General features: G+C 42.7%; 1 protein-coding gene and 1 non-coding gene across 2 annotated transcripts in view; both read left to right on the top strand.

Moving 5' to 3' along the window:
- The window catches only part of Noa1 (nitric oxide associated 1), a 19369-nt gene extending 1056 nt beyond the window's left edge, over positions 1–18313 (top strand). The window contains exons 3-9 of the mRNA XM_010609526.3: positions 1–445; positions 1500–1664; positions 2748–2947; positions 7587–7718; positions 8651–8767; positions 16160–16280; positions 17116–18313. Of these exons, the coding sequence (XP_010607828.1) occupies positions 1–445; positions 1500–1664; positions 2748–2947; positions 7587–7718; positions 8651–8767; positions 16160–16280; positions 17116–17318 (1383 nt within the window). The 3' untranslated portion in view covers positions 17319–18313. The remainder of the gene's footprint in view (positions 446–1499; positions 1665–2747; positions 2948–7586; positions 7719–8650; positions 8768–16159; positions 16281–17115) is intronic.
- LOC117284303 lies at positions 6221–6327 on the top strand. Its single transcript, XR_004515371.1, has one exon. It is a non-coding gene; the product is annotated as a U6 spliceosomal RNA (small nuclear RNA).
- Positions 18314–22111: the final 3798 nt, after the last annotated feature.

Below are 22111 nucleotides of genomic sequence, written 5' to 3'. Positions count from 1 at the left end.
CCCGCGCTCGTAGGCCCCAAGCAGCTCATTGTTCTGGGGAACAAATTGGACCTGCTGCCCCAGGATGCACCCGGCTACCGGCAGCGGCTCCGGGACCGGCTGTGGGACGACTGCATTCGCGCGGGGCTCCTGCCCGCCCCTGGTCACCAGGGGCCACAACACACCGGCCGAGACGGGGATGGGGACGGGGAGAAGAACGAGAATCCGTCGGGCAGGTCCTGCACTCTGGTCAGGGACGTGCGTCTGATTAGCGCCAAAACCGGCTACGGGATCGAAGAATTGATTTCCGCACTTCAGAGCTCTTGGCGCTACCGCGGCGACGTCTACCTGGTGGGCAGTACCAACGCCGGCAAATCCACCCTCTTCAACACTCTCCTGGAGTCCGATTACTGCACCGCCAAGGGCTCTGAGGCCATCGACAGGGCCACCATCTCCCCTTGGCCAGGTGAGGCTGGGGAGGCTCGCTTGCGGGGACAGTGTCTAATACAGATTTCCTTATTGCCCGTCGTGGGCTGCCCGAAGCTGTCCCTTTACAGATTGTCACTGCTTTTAACATATCTTTCTTGTGTCAGCTGCGTGCTTGATAACTCGGTCTGTATTGTAATTTTCTAATAGAAATGTTTCTGGAGCACTTCTGGGTTCTCGTCACTAGACATTGCTACTCCTCTCTGAGATTTCCCTTGTAGCTTGCTTCTGTGCAAGTTTTTCTAGAAAGTTGTACTTACTTTTTAGTCTTCCCCACCCCTCAGTCTTACTTTTCACATCTTGAATTTATTTTTGAGACTTTTACACTAAACATATGTAACATTGGAGTGTGATTAATAGAAAATGGTGTGTGGCTGTGTTGAGAAGAAATGTCAGTTTTGCGAATTTTAAGAAACTTCTGTGCCAGGTGGAAGTGATCTCAGCATTTGGGAGGGTGAGGCCAGAGATTGTGAGTTCAGCAGCCTAGACTATATAATGAGTCTCAAAAGAAAATTTTTTTGTAATTGAAAAAATGGGTCTTTTATGATTCTGCTTAAAGTTGATAAAACTGTCATATTTCGTTTTTTGTTGTTTTTTTAGGTGTCATGTTTGTTTTATGTCTTGCACTTTGGTTGAATTACACACAGAATTGTCCACAGTCGTACTAACCTCAGTCCACCTGATCATCTAAATTCAGCCCAAATTGTGTAGGGGATCGTTAGGTGAGAATGGGATTAAATCAGGCATTCAAATACTGGATTAGACTGAGCCAATCCATGGCCTAAATCCTCATTTGTAAAGTAGGAGTAATCTTATGGATGGTTGCCATGAAAATTAAATGAAATAAACTGCAGTAGCAAACTGTGTAGGTTCTCAGAAATGCTTGTTTTCTTCCTCTTATTTCTGGGGGTTTTGTTTTTGTTTTTGTTTTTGTTTTTTTCTGAGTCGGGGTCTTGAGCTATGTAGTTAAGGCTGGCCTCATCAATCTACCTGCCACCAGGCCCGGTTTTAAAACCATTTATTTGGAATTTCAGGTACCACATTAAATCTTCTGAAGTTTCCTATTTGCAACCCAACTCCTTACAGGATGTTTGAAAGACAAAAAAGACTTAAAAGCGATGCAAGTAAATCAGAAGAAGATCTTAATGAGCAAGAACAAAATCAATTGAATGTCTTGAAAAAGCACGGTTATGTAGTAGGTAAGATTCCCCTGGGAAACCTTTCCCAGCGCTGCACTAAAGAACCTTGTAAGAACCTGCGCACAGCTGTGTGGAACCAGCCCATTTCTGTAGAGACCTGCCTCATCCTAGAGCAGAAGCCCTCTTAGAGGCATGTGTGGTACTGTTGGGAAACCTAGGTCAAGACAGCTGGTAAAGGCCACTGACTATGCTGAGCTTCAAATTAAGTTAATTAGTTTCTCTGTTCTTGGTGTCTCTTTTCAGCCTTACTTTTTAAAAACAAACAGCTCCTCTCTGTTTGTTTGTTTAATAAATTGTATTCCTTCCCCCTCAAGTCCCCTCCCCTATGTACTGAAGCTTTGTTTCCATTTTCCCTTCTATTTGCACTTCTCTTCTCCTCCCTTCTTTCCTTTCTCCCTCCCTCCTCCCTTGTTCCCCTTTCCGTTTCCCAACATCCATTGTACATTTGTCCTTATTTCCACTTTCAGTTTCTCGCAACCAGAGAAACAATGTGGTATTTAAACATGTGTGTCTAATTTATTTCACTTGAGTATGGTCTCAAGGTCCATCCATTTAGCTATAAACGTCTGAAGCTTATCCTTTATGGCAGAGTGGTACTCCACTGTGTAAAAAAACCAGGGATTTAGCTCAGTGATTCTGCTGTCTGCCTTGGAAAAGCAAGGACCCGAGTTTTCTAACATCACCCACTTCATTGTATACAGCCAGCTACACACTTGATCATTATAAAACTGATTCCCACTACCTGGGCCAGGGGAGCGGCGAGGAGAGCCCAAATATCCTTACAGCCTCACTTCCACTTACACTGTAATTAGTCATCGTAACTTGTTTGAGACAAACATAAAAATCTTCTGGCTGCCAGGCAAGGTGGTGCATGCCTGAGGCACAAGCATGACAAGTTAAAGGCCAGCCTATGTTGACCCTATCTTAAAAATGCCTGGGGATGTAGCTCAGTGATGGTGTGCTTTCCTAGTGTGCATGAGGCTGTAGGTTCAGTCTCCAGTGCTGAAAAAAATAATAATAAAAACTGTCTGGAGTCAAAAGCATTAAAGTGGTGACTGATAACCTCAATATAATTTGTTCTAGGAAGAGTTGGAAGAACATTCTTGTATTCAAAAGAACAGAAGAATGAATTTGAGTTTGATCCTGATTCACTTGCCTTTGACATGGGAAATGAGCCTGTTGCAGCTGTGGACAAACCCATCAAACGAGTAGAATTGACCCCACAAGATGTAAAAGATGCTCACTGGTTTTATGACACCCCTGGAATTACGAAAGAAAACTGTGTATGTATTTGTTTTCTTTAGTAACATTTACCCTAAATTGCAGAAGTTACTGCCCTAATTGGTAGTAAGAAAATGGTGTATTTCCATTTCAGATTCAGTTCTGATTCATTCATAAAAGTTCAGGGATGAATCCACATGCCATTGAGTTCTCCATTCATATGGTCAACTTCAGTGAATGCAACTTACTTGTATTATCGTGTGGTTCTTACCCTAGTTAGGGAGACATTTACTGGATTCCAGATGGGAGAAATCATAAATATCTCTGCAGTCCAGTTTATTTTGAGACAGAGTTTTGCTAAGTTGCCCCAGCTGGTCTAAAACTTTTGATCCTCCTGCCTCAGCCTCCTGAGTAGCTGGGATTAGGTGAGTGCCGCCACACCCAGCCTTGTTTGCAGTTTTGATCTTTATCCAAGTCAGTCATCTGCCCTGATGTGCTTTCAGGACACAGTCTCGAAATGGTTCCATTGATCATTTCCTTTCCTCTGGCCACTTGAATTCCACCTCCCTCATTATCTTTCTAGCTCCCTGTGAAGCAAGGTTGACTTCTTGGATACCTTTCTCTCCTTTGCTTGATCAGATTCACATACAGTTAAACTCTCAGAAGTGTATTGCTGCCTGGTGCAATTACATCTGTAATCCCAGCACTCAGGAGGCTAAGGCAGGAAGATTGCTGAAAGTTCAAGGCCAGCTTGGATTACATAGCAAGATTGTCTTAAAAAAAAAAAAAGGAAAAACAAAAATTTACTTGCAGCCCCTTTCTTTCGTTTTTTTTGTTTTGTTTTGTTTTGTTTGTTTTTTGTTTTTTTTGTACCAGGGATTGAACTCAGGACCTTGCACTTGCAAGGCAGGTAGCGGAACCACTGAGCTAAATCCCCAACCCTTGCAGCCCCTTTCTCACAAATTTTTATCTGAAATGCTGGGACCAAAAGTGTCAGATTTTCGAAGGTTTGCATGGAGTTTACCAGTCCAGCATCTGAAAATCCAAGGGATTTGAAACATTTTAGATTTAGGATTTTCAGGCTCAAATGGTTTTTGTTTTTTAAAAGTAAAAGATGATTTATTTGAAGAAGGGAGGAAGAAAGAGGGAGATGGCAGACAGCTACACTGGATGTGTAGAAAGTATTTGAAAGGGAAATACTCTCAAACCTTTTTTTAGTTTGGTTTTGGTTTTTGTTTTTCCCTTGGTACTGGGAATCAAACTCAGGACCTTGCTCTGTGTGTGTGTGTGTGTGTGTGTTTGTGTGTGTGTGTGTGTGTGTGTGTGTGTGTGTGTGTGTGTGTGTGGTACTGGGGTTCAAACTCAGGCCCTTGTGCTCAAAAGGCAGGCAGTGGAACCACTGAGCCAAATCCCTGGTCCAAGAGGACCTCATTCTTATCAGGCAGATGCAGTGCCACTGAGCTACATCCCCAACCCCAGCTTAGTTTTTGTTTTTGTTTTTGTTTTTTTAATTTTTTTTTTATTTTTGTGAGAAAAGGTCTATATGTAGCTCAGGCTGGCCTCTAACTTGGAATCCTGCCTCATCCTCCTGAATGCTACATCAACCTGTATTTTCTTGTGAGCCTCTCTTTGTGTTGTTACTTTTTATTTCCTTTTTATTAACTATATTCACAAGTTTTTGGTCTACTTTGTGTGTGTGTGTGTGTGTGTGTGTGTGTGTGTGTTTGTGTAATGGCATAGTTTTAATAGAATCAGTCTTCACAAAATAATACTTTAGGCTAGCAAGTATATAAGTTTTGGGTATTTTTGTTTGGTTGGTTTCTTGAGACGGGCTTGCTATGTAGTTTAGGCTAGTCTCAAACTCAGTATTCTCCTGCCTCAGCCTCCCAAGTGCTTGGATTACAGGCATGCACCACCATGCCCAGTGGGTTTTTGATTTTTTTAAGACAGTCTCATAATGTAGCCACAACTCATGGTGGTTCTTCTGCCTCAACATGAGATTTTAGGAATGAGTCACAATACCCACTCATACATAAATATTTTACCCAAGTACAAATGTGTTTTTGGGTTTTGGTTTTTTGTGGTGATAGGGATTGAACCTAGGACCTCACACGTACTAGGCAAGCCCACGAGCACTGACCTATACTCACACTCCTTTGAGATCAGATCTCACTAGGTTACCCAGGCTGACCTCAAATTTGCAGTCCTCCTGACTTAGCTTCTGGAGCAGCTGGGATTACAACTGTGTGTCACCATACCCAGCCCAAGTACAAATGTTAAAAAGAGAGTAATGGAAAAAAATAAAAACCAAGATATATCATGTAAAGGTACAAATTACCAAAGATGAATGTCATCATATAACTAAAACATACCAATAAATGAAAAAAGTAACATAAGCAATTGCCCATTAAAAGTAAATAGGTGTGGTAGGTTATTTTCTTAAGTCGTTTTTACAGCACAGTGAATTATAATTTCCTATCAATGTAATGTTGCCAATCTAAGAATAAATTTTGAGCTGGGCACCATGGCAGATGCCTATATTCCTAGTAACTCAGGGATAAAACCAGAGAATTTCAAGGCCAACCTGGGCAAGATAGTGAGACCCCATCTCAAAATAAACTGAATTTGAGAGATGTCAGCACACTGAGGTAACACTAAAACCTGAATGTTACAGTTTTTTTAAGCTACTGCCTTTTTTTTCTTTCTTTCTTTCTTTGTTTTTTTTGTTTTGTTTTGTTTTGTTTTTGTGTGTGTGTGTGTGTGTGTGCTAGGGATTAAACTTGGGATCTTGTGCATTCTAATAAAGGGTTTACCGTGGAGGTACACCGTCAGTCTTTTTCTTTTTTTAACACATCCCCACCAGCTTGTACAGCCCAATGGGACTGTCCCATGCCATGCCACTCAGTGGGACAGTCATGTATGTACCACTGATGGTTCAAGCTGGTGAGAATACAGCACATTCAAATCAGAGCTGCCTAGCAACAAGACATGAATTATGGCCCCATTGTGAACATATTAATCAGATTTTTTTTCTTAAATCTTACCAGAAGCTGGACGTGGCGACACACCTGTAATCCCAGCACTCAAGTGGCTGAAGCAGGAGGATCACTGTGAGTTCAAAGCCAGCCTTGGCTACATAGTGAGCTCAAGGCCAGCCTGAACAACATAGCAAGACTGCCTCCAAAAAAAAAGAGATTTAGCTCAGTGGTGCCATACCTGCCTTGCAAGCACAAGGTCTTGAGTTCATTCCCCAGTACCAAAAGGGGGGAAGAAAAGTCCAGAAAGGCTAGGAATGTAACTCAGTGGTAGAGCGCTTACCACAGAAGGAATAAACCGTGCTCGCTTCGGCAGCACATATACTAAAATTGGAACGATACAGAGAAGATTAGCATGGCCCCTGTGCAAGGATGACACGCAAATTCGTGAAGCGTTCCATATTTTTTAAGTCGCACATGTATAAATACCGAATAGTTTCCCGGTGTAAATAATCTACAACAATGCATAAGATTCTAATAAGATTACTGACATTTAGAAATGGGAAGAAAGTAGCTAAAAGTGTAGGGAAGGTGGGATGGGTAGGAGAAGAGTAAAAAGGGAAAAGAAAAAAATGTGAGAGAATGAAAAGATGGAAATAAAGTGGTTGTAGATGGGGAGGGGAGGAGGGGGTGAAGGGAGGGCAGAGGTAAGGGGAAAAAATGAGAATCAAGACTTGTCATGTAGAGGTACAAGATCCCAACAATGAATGTAACTGTACTGTATCCCTAAAATGTACCAATAAACTCAATTAAAGCTGGAAAAAAAAAAAAAGGAGGAATAAACCAAAAGAAAACTGGGGGAGGGGGAGCATCGAAATCATATTCTCTGTCTTTCCTTTTCCATTTTTTTCTACTCTCTTTAAGAACTCTTCATTCCATTTGGGCATGGCAGAGCGTACCTGTAATCTCAGGACTCTAGGAGGCCTCATGAGGTAGGAGGCTCACAATTTCTAGCCCAACCTGAGCAATTTAGCAAGACACTGCTTCACAATTTTAAAAAAGGACTGGATATGTAGCTCAGTTCATCTTTAATGCTGAAGAGGAAAAATTGTCACTCCCACAAATCACAAGATTCCCTAGTTTCTCTCATTTTTCTGCCAGATATTCCAAGAAAATAAGGATGTTGCAGTTCAGAATTTAGAAGTTCTTAAAGCTCTTGACCTGCTCCTAGAGTAGGGTGACCATTTGTATTTCATGTGTGCACACCCACCACAAGGTCACCCCATTAAGCTGCAAACTATTCCCCTGCGCCCCTGCCCCGTGACCTCATGCATGCATTTTATCTCTGGGTATTGCACTGCAGTATTTCAGGTTCTCTTTGGGGGTTTTTTTGTTGTTGTTTTTTGGTACAAGGAATTGAATGGGCCCTTGAGCTTGCAAGCTGGCACTGGAACCACTGAGCTAAATCGCCCAGCTGCAGTATTTCAGGTTCACACCGACGGTGACGTGGGGGATGCTGCAGTTGGACACAGGAAAGTCTCATATACCTTTAAAGTAACTTTGCCACTGCCCTCCACGAGTATGTTGAGATTAATTTAAATGGTGTATGTAATTTTTGTGTGTGGCTAGCTGATATAATTTAGTTTTTTATCATTTTATAGGCAAACCAAAAATGACGTTCTTTTCAATAAAAATAATTCTAAAAAATGTGTCATTTCCTTCACAGATTTTAAATCTTCTAACAGAAAAAGAAGTAAGTATTGTTTTGCCAACACATTCCATTGTTCCAAGAACCTTTGTGCTTAAACCAGGAATGGTTCTCTTTCTGGGTGCCATAGGCCGCATCGATTTCCTGCAGGTAAGGAAAAGTCTGCACCATGGAAAAGTAAGTCTGTGGGGAGGCAGGAGAATTGAGGACTCAAAGCCAGCCTGGACTGTATGTGAAAAATGAAAAGAGTAAGCATTAGAATGCACTTTCACCGAGTATATACATAAACAGGACTGGCAAAAAGTTGATACAGATAAGTCATGATTGGGCTAGGGATTTAACTCAGTGGTGTTGCTGACTGCCTTGCAAGCGCAAGGTCCTGAGTTCAATCCCCAGTACAAAAAAAAAAAAAAAATACAAAGACAAATAAGTCATGACTGTAGACAGAGTTTCTTTTTATTTTTCTTTTTTTATAACACTTCCCCCCAAATAAAATGTCCTAGGGTTTTTTGGTTTTTTTTTTTTTTCTTTTTCCTATTTCCTATTTCCTTATGTTTATTGTTTAGGTTGTTTTGTTTCAGTTTGTATTTTGAGACAAGATCTGAATATGTGGCCCATGCTGTGCCACCATGGCCAGCGCAAGTCTGTTGCCAAGCGTGGCAGCACATGCCTATAATCCCAGCACTTGGGAGGCTCAGGCAGGAACATCACAGCAAGTTCAGGGCTAGCCCGAACTGACTGCATCATGAGGCCCTGTATCAAAAAAAACTTAATCATTAGTGGAATTCTTAATGCCCCATGTGGTTTAGCAATTAAGACAAGATATGTCCCTTTCCTCTTGTTTCACATACAAATCATAAGATCAAGCCTTTAGAACCAGGCTAATTAAATTAATTTTGTGCTTAATATCCCATGATATGAATCTCTTGTACTTATTTATAGGCATTAATATAGTGTGATTATAGCTACTGCCATATCAGTTCTTCCAAAGGTTACCTGATTTGGTTCATTTTTATTGTGTCTTGTAACCTGGGTTCCCAAATTTTTCATGTGTAGAATAACTTCTTTCCTCCTGTCCTTAGGGAAATCACTCAGCTTGGTTTACAGTTGTGGCTTCCGACTTCCTCCCAGTGCATATTACTTACCTGGAAAAGGCAGATGCTGTGTATCAGAAGCACGCAGGTCACTCATTGCTCCAGGTAAGGCAACACAACTGGGTAGCTGCGCTGTGGTAGTTGGTACACCTGCAATGGTCCCACAGCCTGAGGACTCTGTACACAGAGCCATCTGTTACAGTGCGTCAGCTGGCTTCTCTCCCCTCAGTGTCAAGAATTCTGGCTGTAGAGTGAAGTGGGCTTTATATGAAAAGGGATGTTGGCTTGGCCTGATCTTAGAAAAGCTACAAGTCTGTGTGTTCTCTGGACTAAATTGTCCAGTATGGAAGCCACTGCCCACGTGGCTATGAGTTAAAATTACATTAGTTAAAATTCGATAAAATTTAAAACAGTTCCTTAGTGACCCTAGGATACTAGCCACCATTCAATCCCTTGTAGCCCCACCATGCAGTCCACCGTGCTGGACAGTGCTGAGCAGGGAGAGGTTACAGATTCTGTCATAGCTGGGGAACCCCACTGACATCCAGTGGGGCCACAGATGTTCCACATCCTGCAGTGCACAGGGGGCCTCACCACAGAGTGATACAGGCCCAGAGGGCAGTCATGGTACAGAAGCCCTGATATGAGTAGAAAGTGTTCTTGCAGTGGCGGGGAGCATTCTTTTTCTTTTTGGTACTGGGATTGAACCCAGGGAGCACTGAGCTAAATCCCTGGACCGTTTTTGGTACCAGGGATCAAACTCAGAACCTTGAGCTTGCTAGGCAGGCACTGTGCCACTGAGCTACATCCCCTGCGCTTTTTAAATTGTTATTTTTAATTTTTTTTTGGTACTGGGGATCAAACTCGGGACCTTGCACTTGCCAGATAAGTACAGCGACCCTGAGCTACATCCCCAGCCCTGGCCCTTATATTTTTAATTTGAGATAAATCTCTAGATTACCCAGGCTGGCCTTGAGCTTGCAGTCCTGTGCGCTACCACACTTGGCTCCCCCCAGATTCTTAGTGCCAGGCACTCATTTTACATATTACCCCTCCTCTTTTGTTTTATTTTGTTTTTTTGTACTGGGGATCAAATTTGGGTCCTTGTGCTTGCAAGGCAGGAAGCTGAACCACTGAGCTAAATCCCCGGCCCATCCCTTCCTCTTGTTTCCAGCTCTCCTAGTGCCTTTCTTTGGCATATAAATATGTTAGAGTCATTCTCATCTTTAAATTTTAAAAAAGTAGAAAACTCCAATGACCTGCTCATCCCTTCTCTTTACAGTCCAGCAAAACTGTGTACTTTAATGCCGATTTCCTCTACCTCTCAGTATACCTAGCTCATGAGACAGAGAAGATTAAGTGCCAGGGCAACATTCTAAGAGCTGTATTCACACAAGTATTTGTGGTGGTAGTGATGATAATGAGACGTATCTGCTGCAGAAATGCCAAGTGTGTCCAGTGCATCAGTGAATACTACTTAGTGCACAGAGAGGTGTGGTGGCACACTCCTGTCATCCTGGCACTCTCAGGAGGGGTTCAGGTTTGATGCCAGCCTGGGCTACATAGCAAGTTCAGGGCAGACTAGGGTACATAACAAGACCCTGTCTCATCAAATCAAAAAGCAACAAAACCAGGGCCAGGGATTTAGCTCAGTGACACCAGGCCAGCTTCGCAGGTACAAGGTCCTGAGTTCGATCCCTGGTACTGGGGGAAAAAACCAAACAAACAAAAACAAAGTATTAGTGCTCATGCAATGGAAAATAATTAGCGGGGGGATACCAGGCCTTGAACTCAGGACCTTGCGCTGACTTTCTTCCTGATCTCCCAAACCAAAGTCAGTTCTGCCTCCTAATTATCTCTAGATCCATCCTGGTAGTTGAAGCTGTTACCATTGCACTATTCTTGAAATCTTTTAAATATTTTGCCAGTGTCCAGTTTTTTGGCTTTGTTTTATTTTGGTAGTACTGGTGATTGAATGAATCCAGGGCCTTCCCACTGAGTTACAAACTCTGCTTTTTTTTTTTTTTTAATTTTTAGACAGGGTCTCGCTAAGTTCCCCAGGCTAGGCTTGAACTTGGAATGCTCCTGCCTCAGCCTCCCAGAGTGCTGGGATTACAAGCATGTGCCACTATACCTACCTCTCCAAAACCAGTTTTTATTCCCCTCATCCTCCCTCACCACACTTTACTCCCAGATGTATACCTCCACAGCTCTCAACCTCCTCCTCCCTGGAGGTCATTTGACAAGACCTGGAGGCATTTTTGAGTTTTATAAGTTAAGGTCTGCTTGAGACCAGAGATGCTGCTAAACATCCTACCATGCATATAACAACTAAGGTATTGAGAAGGACTGTGTCTCAATTGCCCAACATTGCTGCATCTGTATTAATTGGCTTTCTCAATGGGAAACAGTGCCCAACCCCCACAACATAAAGGAGGAGAGGTTTAATTTGGCTCATCTTTCAGGGCATTCAGACTGTGGTTACCTGGCTCCAAAGCTGAAACATAGCAAAGGGATATGATGGAGTAAAGATATTTAGTTCATGGCAGCCAGGAAGCAGAACAGGGAAATAGTGCCAGAGGTGAAGGAACCAGAGACCACATATATTACCCAAGGTCATGCCTCTGTGACCACCCACATACACCCAGAAAGGTGTTTTAGTAATCCCCTAGGAGGTCCCAGACCAACCAAGATACACAATTAAACTTGAACACATTCTGCCCCTTGTAAACTTGACAGCTAAACTTTTACATCTTATTAAACCATACTTAATCTCCAGATATGCACAGATCATAATTCCACTTAACACGATACAGCTAGCCTGCATATAAGCAAAACAATAATCCCTTCTCCCAAACTCCCTACAGTCCCTGCACAGCTAAAAAGTCCTCAGATCAATCTCCTCTGAGATGTTGAGCAAACTCTTAGATGTGATTCTTACAAGATTCAAAAGCAGGTTTTATATTCCCAGTATACAGTGGACCCTTGACTTACAAACTCATGGGTTCCCGGGGGCTACTTTAACTAAGTCAGTACACCTGAGATCTTGATGTTTACCTGGGTACACACTATAAATAACAAGAGGCGATGAATCTTCCGTTAACCTAATTAACCCAAGTTGTTCATATGTCAGGCCAATCGTAACTTGAGGGCCTACCGTATAATGGTACAAAGTAAACATGCACATCCTAAAAGGGAAGAAGATAGAAAAGAATCAGAACAAAGCAAAGCTGAAACCCAGCAGGGTAAATATTAAGTCCTATAGCAACTGGGGTACAGGATGGTGAGATGTGAGTTCCAAAGGGCTTGGGCAGCCCCACCTCCATGGCCTTGCTGGTTGTGGCCCACATGGCCTGTCTAACCTGGCCCTGTTTATGGCCTGTTGCTTTCCTGAGCAAACACTCCACATCTGGACTCTCTGCTGCATCTTTAGCTTCATTCTCATGGCTTCATGCACTTTTTAATCTCCAGATATGCACAGATCATAATTCCACTTAACACGATACAGCTAGCCTGCATATAAGCAAAACAATAATCCCTTCTCCCAAACTCCCTACAGTCCCTGCACAGCTAAAAAGTCCTCAGATCAATCTCCTCTGAGATGTTGAGCAAACTCTTAGATGTGATTCTTACAAGATTCAAAAGCAGGTTTTATATTCCCAGTATACAGTGGACCCTTGACTTACAAACTCATGGGTTCCCGGGGGCTACTTTAACTAAGTCAGTACACCTGAGATCTTGATGTTTACCTGGGTACACACTATAAATAACAAGAGGCGATGAATCTTCCGTTAACCTAATTAACCCAAGTTGTTCATATGTCAGGCCAATCGTAACTTGAGGGCCTACCGTATAATGGTACAAAGTAAACATGCACATCCTAAAACGGAAGAAGATAGAAAAGAATCAGAACAAAGCAAAGCTGAAACCCAGCAGGGTAAATATTAAGTCCTATAGCAACTGGGGTACAGGATGGTGAGATGTGAGTTCCGAAGGGCTTGGGCAGCCCCACCTCCATGGCCTTGCTGGTTGTGGCCCACATGGCCTGTCTAACCGGGCCCTGTTTATGGCCTGTTGCTTTCCTGAGCAAACACTCCACATCTCGACTCTCTGCTGCATCTTTAGCTTCATTCTCATGGCTTCATGCACTGCCCTCAAAAGGGCTCTGTGCCTGGCCTGTCACAAAGGGCTTCCTTTGAAATCTGGGTAGAAACCTCCCTGACCCGACAGCTCTTGCACTCTGCATCCCTGTAAAACCAGCAACATGTGAACAATGCCAGCATCTTCCACCAGCTGAAGAAGTAGCCAGGACCAGCTTTGGTGTCTGCTTGGCTGAACATGGTGAAGTGAATCCTAAGGAACTAACTCCCAAGGTGGCCCTTCTCAAGCAAGGTCCCAGGGACTCAAAGGAAAGGCCGACACTTTTTTACCTTGAGGCTGTGATGGGAGGGGACTTGCTGATTTCTAAGATCCCTCAAGGCATCTTTCTTGTCCATGTAGGAAGTATTTGGTTTCTTCTTAATGGTACTGATCTCAACAGCCACACTTCCTTTGACCCAAAGTTAAAGGAGAAAAGGTTTATTTGGCTTATAGTTCATAGAGATTTCAGTCCATAGTCGCCTGGCTCCAAGGTAGAGAAGCATCACAGAGCAGAAACAATCCATGGCAAAGCAGGTGGGCAGAAGGCAGCAAGCAGTAAGTGACAAGCAGTGACACTTTCTGTCCCTTATATCCTATCCACCCTTAAGGCAGGTAGCACTCACACCCACGGTGGGGCACCCTTGATACCACTCAGAACTGTGTCTAACCAATGAGTGCACTAATTTAGTAATCACACACCCTTGGTCCCAACATCACACTTTTGGAGGGAGCTGAGTTATATTATCAGTTTTTTTATCATTATTTTTATTTTTTAATTAGGCCGACACTTTTTTACCTTGAGGCTGTGATGGGAGGGGACTTGCTGATTTCTAAGATCCCTCAAGGCATCTTTCTTGTCCATGTAGGAAGTATTTGGTTTCTTCTTAATGGTACTGATCTCAACAGCCACACTTCCTTTGACCCAAAGTTAAAGGAGAAAAGGTTTATTTGGCTTACAGTTCATAGAGATTTCAGTCCATAGTCGCCTGGCTCCAAGGTAGAGAAGCATCACAGAGCAGAAACAATCCATGGCAAAGCAGGTGGGCAGAAGGCAGCAAGCAGTAAGTGACAAGCAGTGACACTTTCTGTCCCTTATATCCTATCCACCCTTAAGGCAGGTAGCACTCACACCCACGGTGGGGCACCCTTGATACCACTCAGAACTGTGTCTAACCAATGAGTGCACTAATTTAGTAATCACACACGCTTGGTCCCAACATCACACTTTTGGAGGGAGCTGAGTTATATTATCAGTTTCTTCATTATTTTTATTTTTTAAGAAAATTTTACTTTATCCCATTTCTCCTCTCAAGCCCCCTCCCCTCCCTATGTACAAAAGTTTGTTTCCATTTTTCCCCTCTATTTTCACTTTTCTTCTTGTCCCTTCACTTCTCCCTCCCTTCTCCCTTGTTTCCCTTCCCACTTAAACACTTTCTTACCATTTTCCAACATCCATTATACATTTCAGTCCTTATTTCCACAGTTTCTCACACCAGCGAAAGAATGTAGTATTTAAATATGTGTATCTGATGTATTTCCAGCATCACACACTCTAGATCCAGCCACCTCTGAAAAGCCCCACCTATGACTGAACAAGGCTTTGGAGAGACATCTAGACATAAGCCATTATAATCCCCAGCCCTTTTAAAAAATTTGTTTTTTGCCGGGTGTGGTGGAGCACGCCTGTAATCCCAGCACTCGGGAGGCCGAGGCAGGAGGATCTCTGAGTTTGAGACCAGCCTGGGCTACATAGTGAGTTCCAGGTCAGTCTCAACTACATAGTTGAGACCTCGTCTCAAAAAACAAATAAAAAAAATTTTCTTGTTTCTTGTTTTTTGGTATCAGGGATCAAACTCAGGACATTTTGCTTGTAAGGCAGGAGTGGCACCACTGAGCTAAATCTCTGGCCCTAGCCCTTTTTAAATTTTGAGACAGTCTTGCTGAGTTATCCAGGATGATCTTAAACATGTCCTGCCTCAGCCTCCCACAGTGCTGGGATTATAGGTATGCTCCTCCAAGCCCAGCTTAGTCTACTACCCATAATCTTAGTTTCCCACAAAGTCTCAGAAAATGAGTAAACTATTACATAAATGTTTGCCATAGTGTAATACACATGGTCTCTAGTCCAGTTGCCAAGGAAATTCTGGTTCCCCGCTGAAACTGAGCCTGGCCTTTACTGTCTGCATTCCTGTCAGCATTCTGTTTTTTTGAGCTCTAACCAATCCTTTCCACCATCTTCCTGCAAACCAACTCCAGTGGCTTCCAAACTGCGTCATCAGGTTCAGGCATAGCGGTAGCTCCTCTCTCAGTACCAGTTTTCTGTATTAGATTTCCTGTCACTAGGACACAATACTCATCACCCACACTTCATGAAAGAAAGGTTTGGTTTAGCTCATGGTTTCAGGAGATTCAGTCTATGGTCAGCTGGCTCCAAAAGCATAAATATGACAGAAGGGCTTTATGGAGTGGAGATGCTTAGTTCATGGTGCCAAAGAATCAATGTAGGGGAAAAATGCGAGAGAGGAAAGGGCCAGGGAATGTATGTATACCCAAAGTTCCATGTCTGGGACTTACCAGATAGCTAGAAGAGTGCTTTAGTAATTCCCTAAGCAGCTCCCAAGCCAATCAACTTGACACAATTAAGCTTCCCCACACTTTGCAAAGCCCAATCAATGAAGGCCTATAAAATTAGTGTAAATAAACCACAATGCCCATGTCTGTTTATTGCTGCCAGGTGCATGGCTGTTACAGCTTATATATCTAGATGTCCCCACAAAGCCTCCTGCTCATAGGTGGGGCTTTTGGAAGCAGCTGGATCTAGGGTATGCTAAATGTGGATTAAGAGTGTGATAACTAAATTAGTCCAGACTATTTAGCACAGTTCTGGGTACGGATAATGGGAAGGCCCGCCCTGGGTTTGCGTGGAACCGGCCAACAGGCTTATAGCATGGACGTATTAAAAGGGAAAGGGAGGCTCACTGCTGCTGCTGGCTGCCTCCTGCCTGCCTGCCTGCCTGCCATGGACTTTGTTTGCCTTTCACCCTGCCTTAGAGCCAGCCGACTATGGACTGAAACCTCTATAAACCCAGCTAAAGTAAACCTTTCCTCCTTTAACTTGTGGGTGTTGGGTATTTTGTCCCAACAAGGACACAGTAACTAAGGCAATACCCAACAATGGCCCTAGGCTCTCGGATCTGTGGTTTCCATCTCATCACAGAGCTTTCATTCTTTTTTACAACAGCTGCAAGTTTAGGATTTTATTCTTGACCCTGGTACAGAATTATCAGTGATTAACATATTACAGCTGCAGAGAACCTACTTGCACTTTGAAGCATCTTCATTTTATTTCATTGGAAGGTTCCAATGGGTGGAGAAGAACGAATGGCAGAATTTCCTCCTCTTGTTGCTGAAGACATTACATTAAAAGAAGGACTTGGAAGATCTGAAGCAGTGGCTGACATCAAGTTTTCCTCTGCAGGTAATTTTACACACCAAGCACTGTTTTTTGTTTTTGTTTTTGTTTTGTTTTGTTTTGTTTTGTTTTTTTGAGACAGGGTTTCACTTTGTAGTTCAGGCTGGTCTCGAACTCACTGTGTAACCCAAACTGGCATGAACTCACAGCAATCCTCCTGCCTCAGCCTCCTAAGCACTGGAATTACAGGTGCGCACACCACCATGCCCAGTTCAAGCACCTTTGTAAAAAGTAAATAAAGGACCATCAATTTAGCTCAGTGGTTCCACCGCCTGCCTCACAAGCACAAGGACCCGAGTTTGAACCTCAGTAGCCAAAAAAAAAGAAAATATACAAGTCAGCAAGACTACTTTATTTCCTTTGTTTTTTTTCCTTGGTACCAGGGATTGAACTCAGGTCCTTACGCTTGCAAGGCAGGCAGCAGAACCACTGAGCTAAATCACTGGTCCCTGAAGGATGCCTTTATTTTAAGAAATATATGTAATTTTATTCATTAAAGGCAGCCTATTCTGAAAATTAATTTGTACTTCTCACAAATGCATTGTTTGCTTTTTTTTTTTTTTAATAGAGAAAAAGAAAGCACACTAACCCTCTTTGTTGCTCCATTTGGAGTGTTGCTTTGGAGTTTTGGGGATTTTTTTGGTTTGTGTTTTTTGTTGTTTCATTCATTTTTGTGGGGACGGGTACTGGGGATCAAACTTGGGTCCTTGCATTTTCAAGGCAGGCAGCAGAGCTAAATCCCTGGCCCTCTTTCATTCTTTTGTTATTGTTTTTCACTTGCTGTAGTGCTCTTAATGAGGTAGTTGCTAACAGCATTCTGTGTCTATCATGTGCCTTGTAGGTTGGGTTGCAGTAACGCCTCATTTTCAAGACAGACTACATCTCCGAGGCTATGCACCTGAAGGAACAGTTCTGACTGTCCGGCCTCCTCTCTTGCCATACATTGTTAACATCAAAGGAGAACGAATCAAGAGAAGTGTGGCTTACAAAACCAAGAAACCTCCTTCCCTTGTGTACAATCTGCAGAAGAAGAAAAACAAATAAATATGTGAGATAGACCTGGTTCACAGCGGATGTAAACTATATTAGACGGTAGTAATAGCCACTGAAATTGCAGTATATATAGGTATAATAAACTCCTGCCACTCTTTCTAAGGGTATAATGTTGACTTTTTTAAGGACTGTGCTTGCAAGGCAGGTGGTAGCACCACTGAGCTAAATCCACACTTCATAGCCTGCAACAGTTTGAGTGTACTTTAAATTCTGCCTACCAAACCTCTTTGTGCCTTTTAAAGGGTTGGAGTGATCCCAGGTAGTCAGAAAGCTGAAGTAGATTCCAGAACAGCCTGGGAGATTTAGGGAGATACGACTAGAAAAGTAGATTTTAAAAAAAGTCGCCTAGCATGAATGAGGTTCTGGGTTCAGTCCACAGTAGCAGAAGAAAGGGAGGAGGGGAGGCATTGCACACATCAGTTCAGAGTCCATTAACCAACAGTCACATGGCCACACCCACCCGCATAGAAGCTGGGAAGGGAGGGATGTGGGAACCATGTGGGGTTTTTATTGGGGACGGAGGGAGAGTGGCTAGAGAACAAGTAGGAAATTACCTTTTAAAGTGCCTGAAAGTCTTAGATGAAAGAGCATCCCGACTCCTGTGGTTCTGCTCCACATCTAAGCACATTAGCCATGTATTAGTGTTTGTCTTTATGGAACAGAGGTCTTTACCTTTTGTTACGTAATCCCCTCCCATGTACATCCTGCAGCTGTGTACAATGAATGTGCAACACATGAAGTGCCAGACCCCAGTGCAGAAATAAAAGCTCGTGGGATAGTTGGACTGAAAATAGGGCTGGGGATTTAGCTCTGTGCTGAATCCTCTCCTGAATCTCACCACCTTCCTCTTAAGCGCAAAGTCCCGAGTTAGAGCCCCTGTACCAAATAAATAAAAATAAAATACAGTTACATAGATGAGCAAGAGACCCATGTTCTCACCCCTCTGTACCTCACAGTCACCTGTCTACTCCCCATCCCCAACATCTTCCCCCTCCTTCAGTGCTCTGAAGTATAAGGGGGAATAAAGATGTAACGTGTGACTTTGTAGATCTCATTTTCATAGTGTTTCAAAGTGAGTTCCCTTGGTATCTTGGTCAAGTCTGTTCTTCAAGTATTCAACTGCATTTCAAAAATAAAATTACCCGGTGTTGATGGTGCATGCCCATAATCCCAGCACTCAGGAAGATGAGACAGAAAGCCTGAACTGCACAGTAAGATCCTGTCTCAAAAAGATTTTTTATTTTAAATAAATAAGCTGCATTTCCATACGACTGGTATCCGCTGTTCCCAGAAACTGAAAGCCAGGAGCAACTCCCCCTGCCCCATTAATCACAAGGCAAAAGCACCCCAGTGTTTTCCTAACCTACCTCTAGAGGGCAGTAGCCTTCCAGGTTGATGGAATTGGTGGCTGACTGCAGAGAAGGAAACAATTTCATTTGAAGTTTTTTGGGGTTTGTTTTTTTTTTGGAGACAGGGTGTCACTATGTAGTTGAGACTGACCTGGAACTCACTATGTAGCCCAGGCTGGTCTCAAACTCACAGTGATCCTCCTGCCTCAGCCTCCCGAGTGCTGGGATTACAGGCATGTGCCACCACGCCCAGCTCTCATTTGAAGTTTTAAAAATTTTTTTTTAAGTTTTATTTTCAATTGACATAATTGTATATATTTGTGGGATACAATGTGACATTTCAACACATATACACAAAGCCAGAAGTGGTAGCACAAACCTATGAGACTAGCTACTTGAAAGACTGAGGCAGTATCACAAATTAAAGTCCAGCCTGCATAAATTGGTAAATTCCTGTCTCAAAAGTTTTAAAACGGGGGGTCAAGCCAGGTGTGCTAGTGCACACCTGTAATCCCAGCACTCGGGAGGCAGAGACAGAAGGATCACTGCGAGTTCAAGACCAGCCTGGGCTACATAGTTGCAGGTCAGGCTCAACTACATAGTGAGGCCCTGTCTCAAAAAAACAAAATAAAAAGGCGGGAGGGAGGGTGTCAGGGATTTGGCTTAGTGTTCCACTGCCTGCCTCGAAAACACAAAGGCCGGAGTTGAATCCCTGGTACCAAAAAAAATTTAAATAGAACTGGGGCATGCCTAATTTTTGTACCCCACTGTGAAGAAGAAAAAGTCCTAATAGCTGGGCACAATGGTGCACAGTTGTGATCCCAGCACTTAGGCTAAGGCAAGCCTGGTCTACACAGTGAGTTCAAGGCCAGCGTGCATTGCATAGCAAGAAAGACCCTGTCAAAAAGCAAGAAAGTGTTCAACATATAATAGAGGTCACTAAAGATGTACCAAGAGCTAGAAAGTGTTAAACTTCTTAAAATAGAGTGTGTTAAAAATATGCACAATGATAAAGCAGATGATGTCAGAGATTTCTTGGACTTGAGAAAGTTAAGGGAAGTATGTGTGAGTCATAAAATAAAATTACTGAAGTAAATGCAAACGAGAAATTCTCACCGAATGCAGAGGAAAGGGCCAAAGAAATCAAGATATGAAAAGAGACGCAGAGGGCCTGTACAGAAGACAAACTCTACATATGACAGGACTGACACAGAAGACAAAGCAAATAAAGCTGAAACAAATGAAAAGGCTCACGGGATCCAATGAATTGAAATATACTGAAAAGGAAGCAACACCTAAACATCCTGTTGACTTTTTTGGATTTCAAGGATAAAGAAAAACTTGCAAGTATCCAGACAGAGAAAACTGGTTACCTATGACTGACCTCAGATTTTTCTCTTGCAATTCTAAATGCCAGAAAACTAGGCAACAATATCTACAGAGTTTTAAGGGGAGATAATTTTGAACCAAGAAGTATATACACTGCCAAGTTAGTATTTGTGATGAAGGCAACTGGAAGACAGTCTCAGATACCAAAGGGTTAAGAAAGTACTATAAACCAACCAAGAAACTTCTCCGAAAAATTTGCTGATGTTTTACTGCAGCCAACAAAAATTTAAAATAACAAAGCATGAGGGAGACAATTGAAAGATTTGACAGTAATCGCTGCAACAAGTTAGGGATGAAGTTTAAAATTGTTACATGCAGGATAATAAAACTAAGTGCAAAATAGATTAGTACAAGCTAGATCTAAAAGTTTCCGTTTAGTTTAAAAGTGTCCAAGTGCATTCCAAATATTCAATGTATTGGGCAAATAAATAGTTTTATTTTTTCCATGTACACCAAATACATGTAAGATCAAAGTGTTTTTCACTGTAGACAGAGCAAATAAAGACATTCGAAATGTTAATCTCACAAAATTGGAAAATGATAGTTGTATGTCCCTTATGTTTAATTACAGAAGAAAAAAAAAACCTATCAAGTCCATAATGTTAATACTGAGAGTGTAAACTGGGTGTCACGGCACATGCCTGTTATCCCAGCATTCTGGAGGCTGAGGCAGGAGGATCACCGTGAGTTCAAGACCAGCCTGGACTATATAGTGAGTTCAAGGCCAGCCTGAACTACATAGTGAGACCCTGTCTCAAAAAAAAAAGAAAAGGGCTGGGGATTTAGCTTAGTGATTCGGTGGCCTGCCTTGCAAGCGCAAGGACCCGAGTTCAATCCCTGGTACAAAAAAAAGAAAGAGAAAGGAAAGAAGAATTATCCCACCTCAGAAAAAAAGGAAAGGCTAACATGACAGTATAAAATGTGTTGTTTAAAGAAAGACAATGCAAAAATAATTTGGAATGAGGCTAGAAACTACTGTCCAGATTATAACATTATGTTGTGTATAGAACGGGTATTTTTGTTTTGTTTTTTGGGGGGTTTTTTTGGTACCAGGGATGAAACTCAGGACCAGGCACTTGCGAGGTACAGTGCAGTGCCGCTGAGCTAAATCCCCAGCCCAGTACTGAATATTTTAAGATATACCATACACAGAAAAATTACTGAATAAATTCGACAAAATTGTCATTTTTATATTTCCTGTCATATCCTATAAAAATTAATGAAAATATGCAAATTTGGGTCCGCCTGTATTTAAATAATTGTACCGGTAAATGGTTAAAAGTTCTGTTGTGTTGGTTTCTCGGTTGCAGTCAGTTTACTGATTTTTTTTTCAGTTTACTGATTTTGTTTGTTTGTTTGTGCAGCACTGTGGACTGAATCCAGGGCCTTTGCACTCAGCTGAATCCTGAGCCCCTTGGCTTTTCAAGTTGCCCAGGCCCAGTTTAAAATTTGCGGTCTAGGTTCTACCACCTGCCTTGAAAGCGCAAGGTCCCGAGTTCAATCTCCGGTACTAAAAAAAAAATTTTTTTTTTTTTGAGGGTCTTCTGCCTCAGTCCCCCAGAGTGCTGGGATAACAGGTGTGTGTCCCTGAGGCTGGCTGGTTTATTGATATTCTTAATCGGTTCATCTGAATAGGCAAGTTTCTCCGGAGTCAGTGATCATTTACACTGTAGCCAGGTAAGGAGAGTAAATTAAAGAGGCGTCAGGACGGCCCCTCAGTTCCGCGGAACAGAGGTTGTTTTGAGTGACTAGAAAACAAGTTTGTACTCGTTTGTGTCCTGGTCCTGAACCTTGTGGAGTTCGGCTTGTCGCTTGTGTCGATGACACCCGAAGTCAAATATGTACCATCGGAGAGCTGTTAACTCCTATGTGACAACAGGCTCAAAGTTTATTTTGAAAAGTTGGACATAATCTCCTTGCTTTTCTAATAAAACTAAAACAACAGCACCTCTTTGAAGTGACTGAGACACACGGAAGTTGCGACCCGCTTTCTCTGCGCTGGGCTGTGCGGCCGCAGTGGAAACCCTCCTCGCACGCCCGGCGATC

Source organism: Fukomys damarensis, unplaced genomic scaffold (genome assembly GCF_012274545.1).
Source record: "Fukomys damarensis isolate Sample0158 unplaced genomic scaffold, DMR_v1.0_HiC HiC_scaffold_35, whole genome shotgun sequence".
NCBI lineage: Eukaryota > Metazoa > Chordata > Mammalia > Rodentia > Bathyergidae > Fukomys > Fukomys damarensis.
Note: the sequence above shows the minus strand (reverse complement) of the source record. Positions and strands in the feature narration are given on the sequence as shown.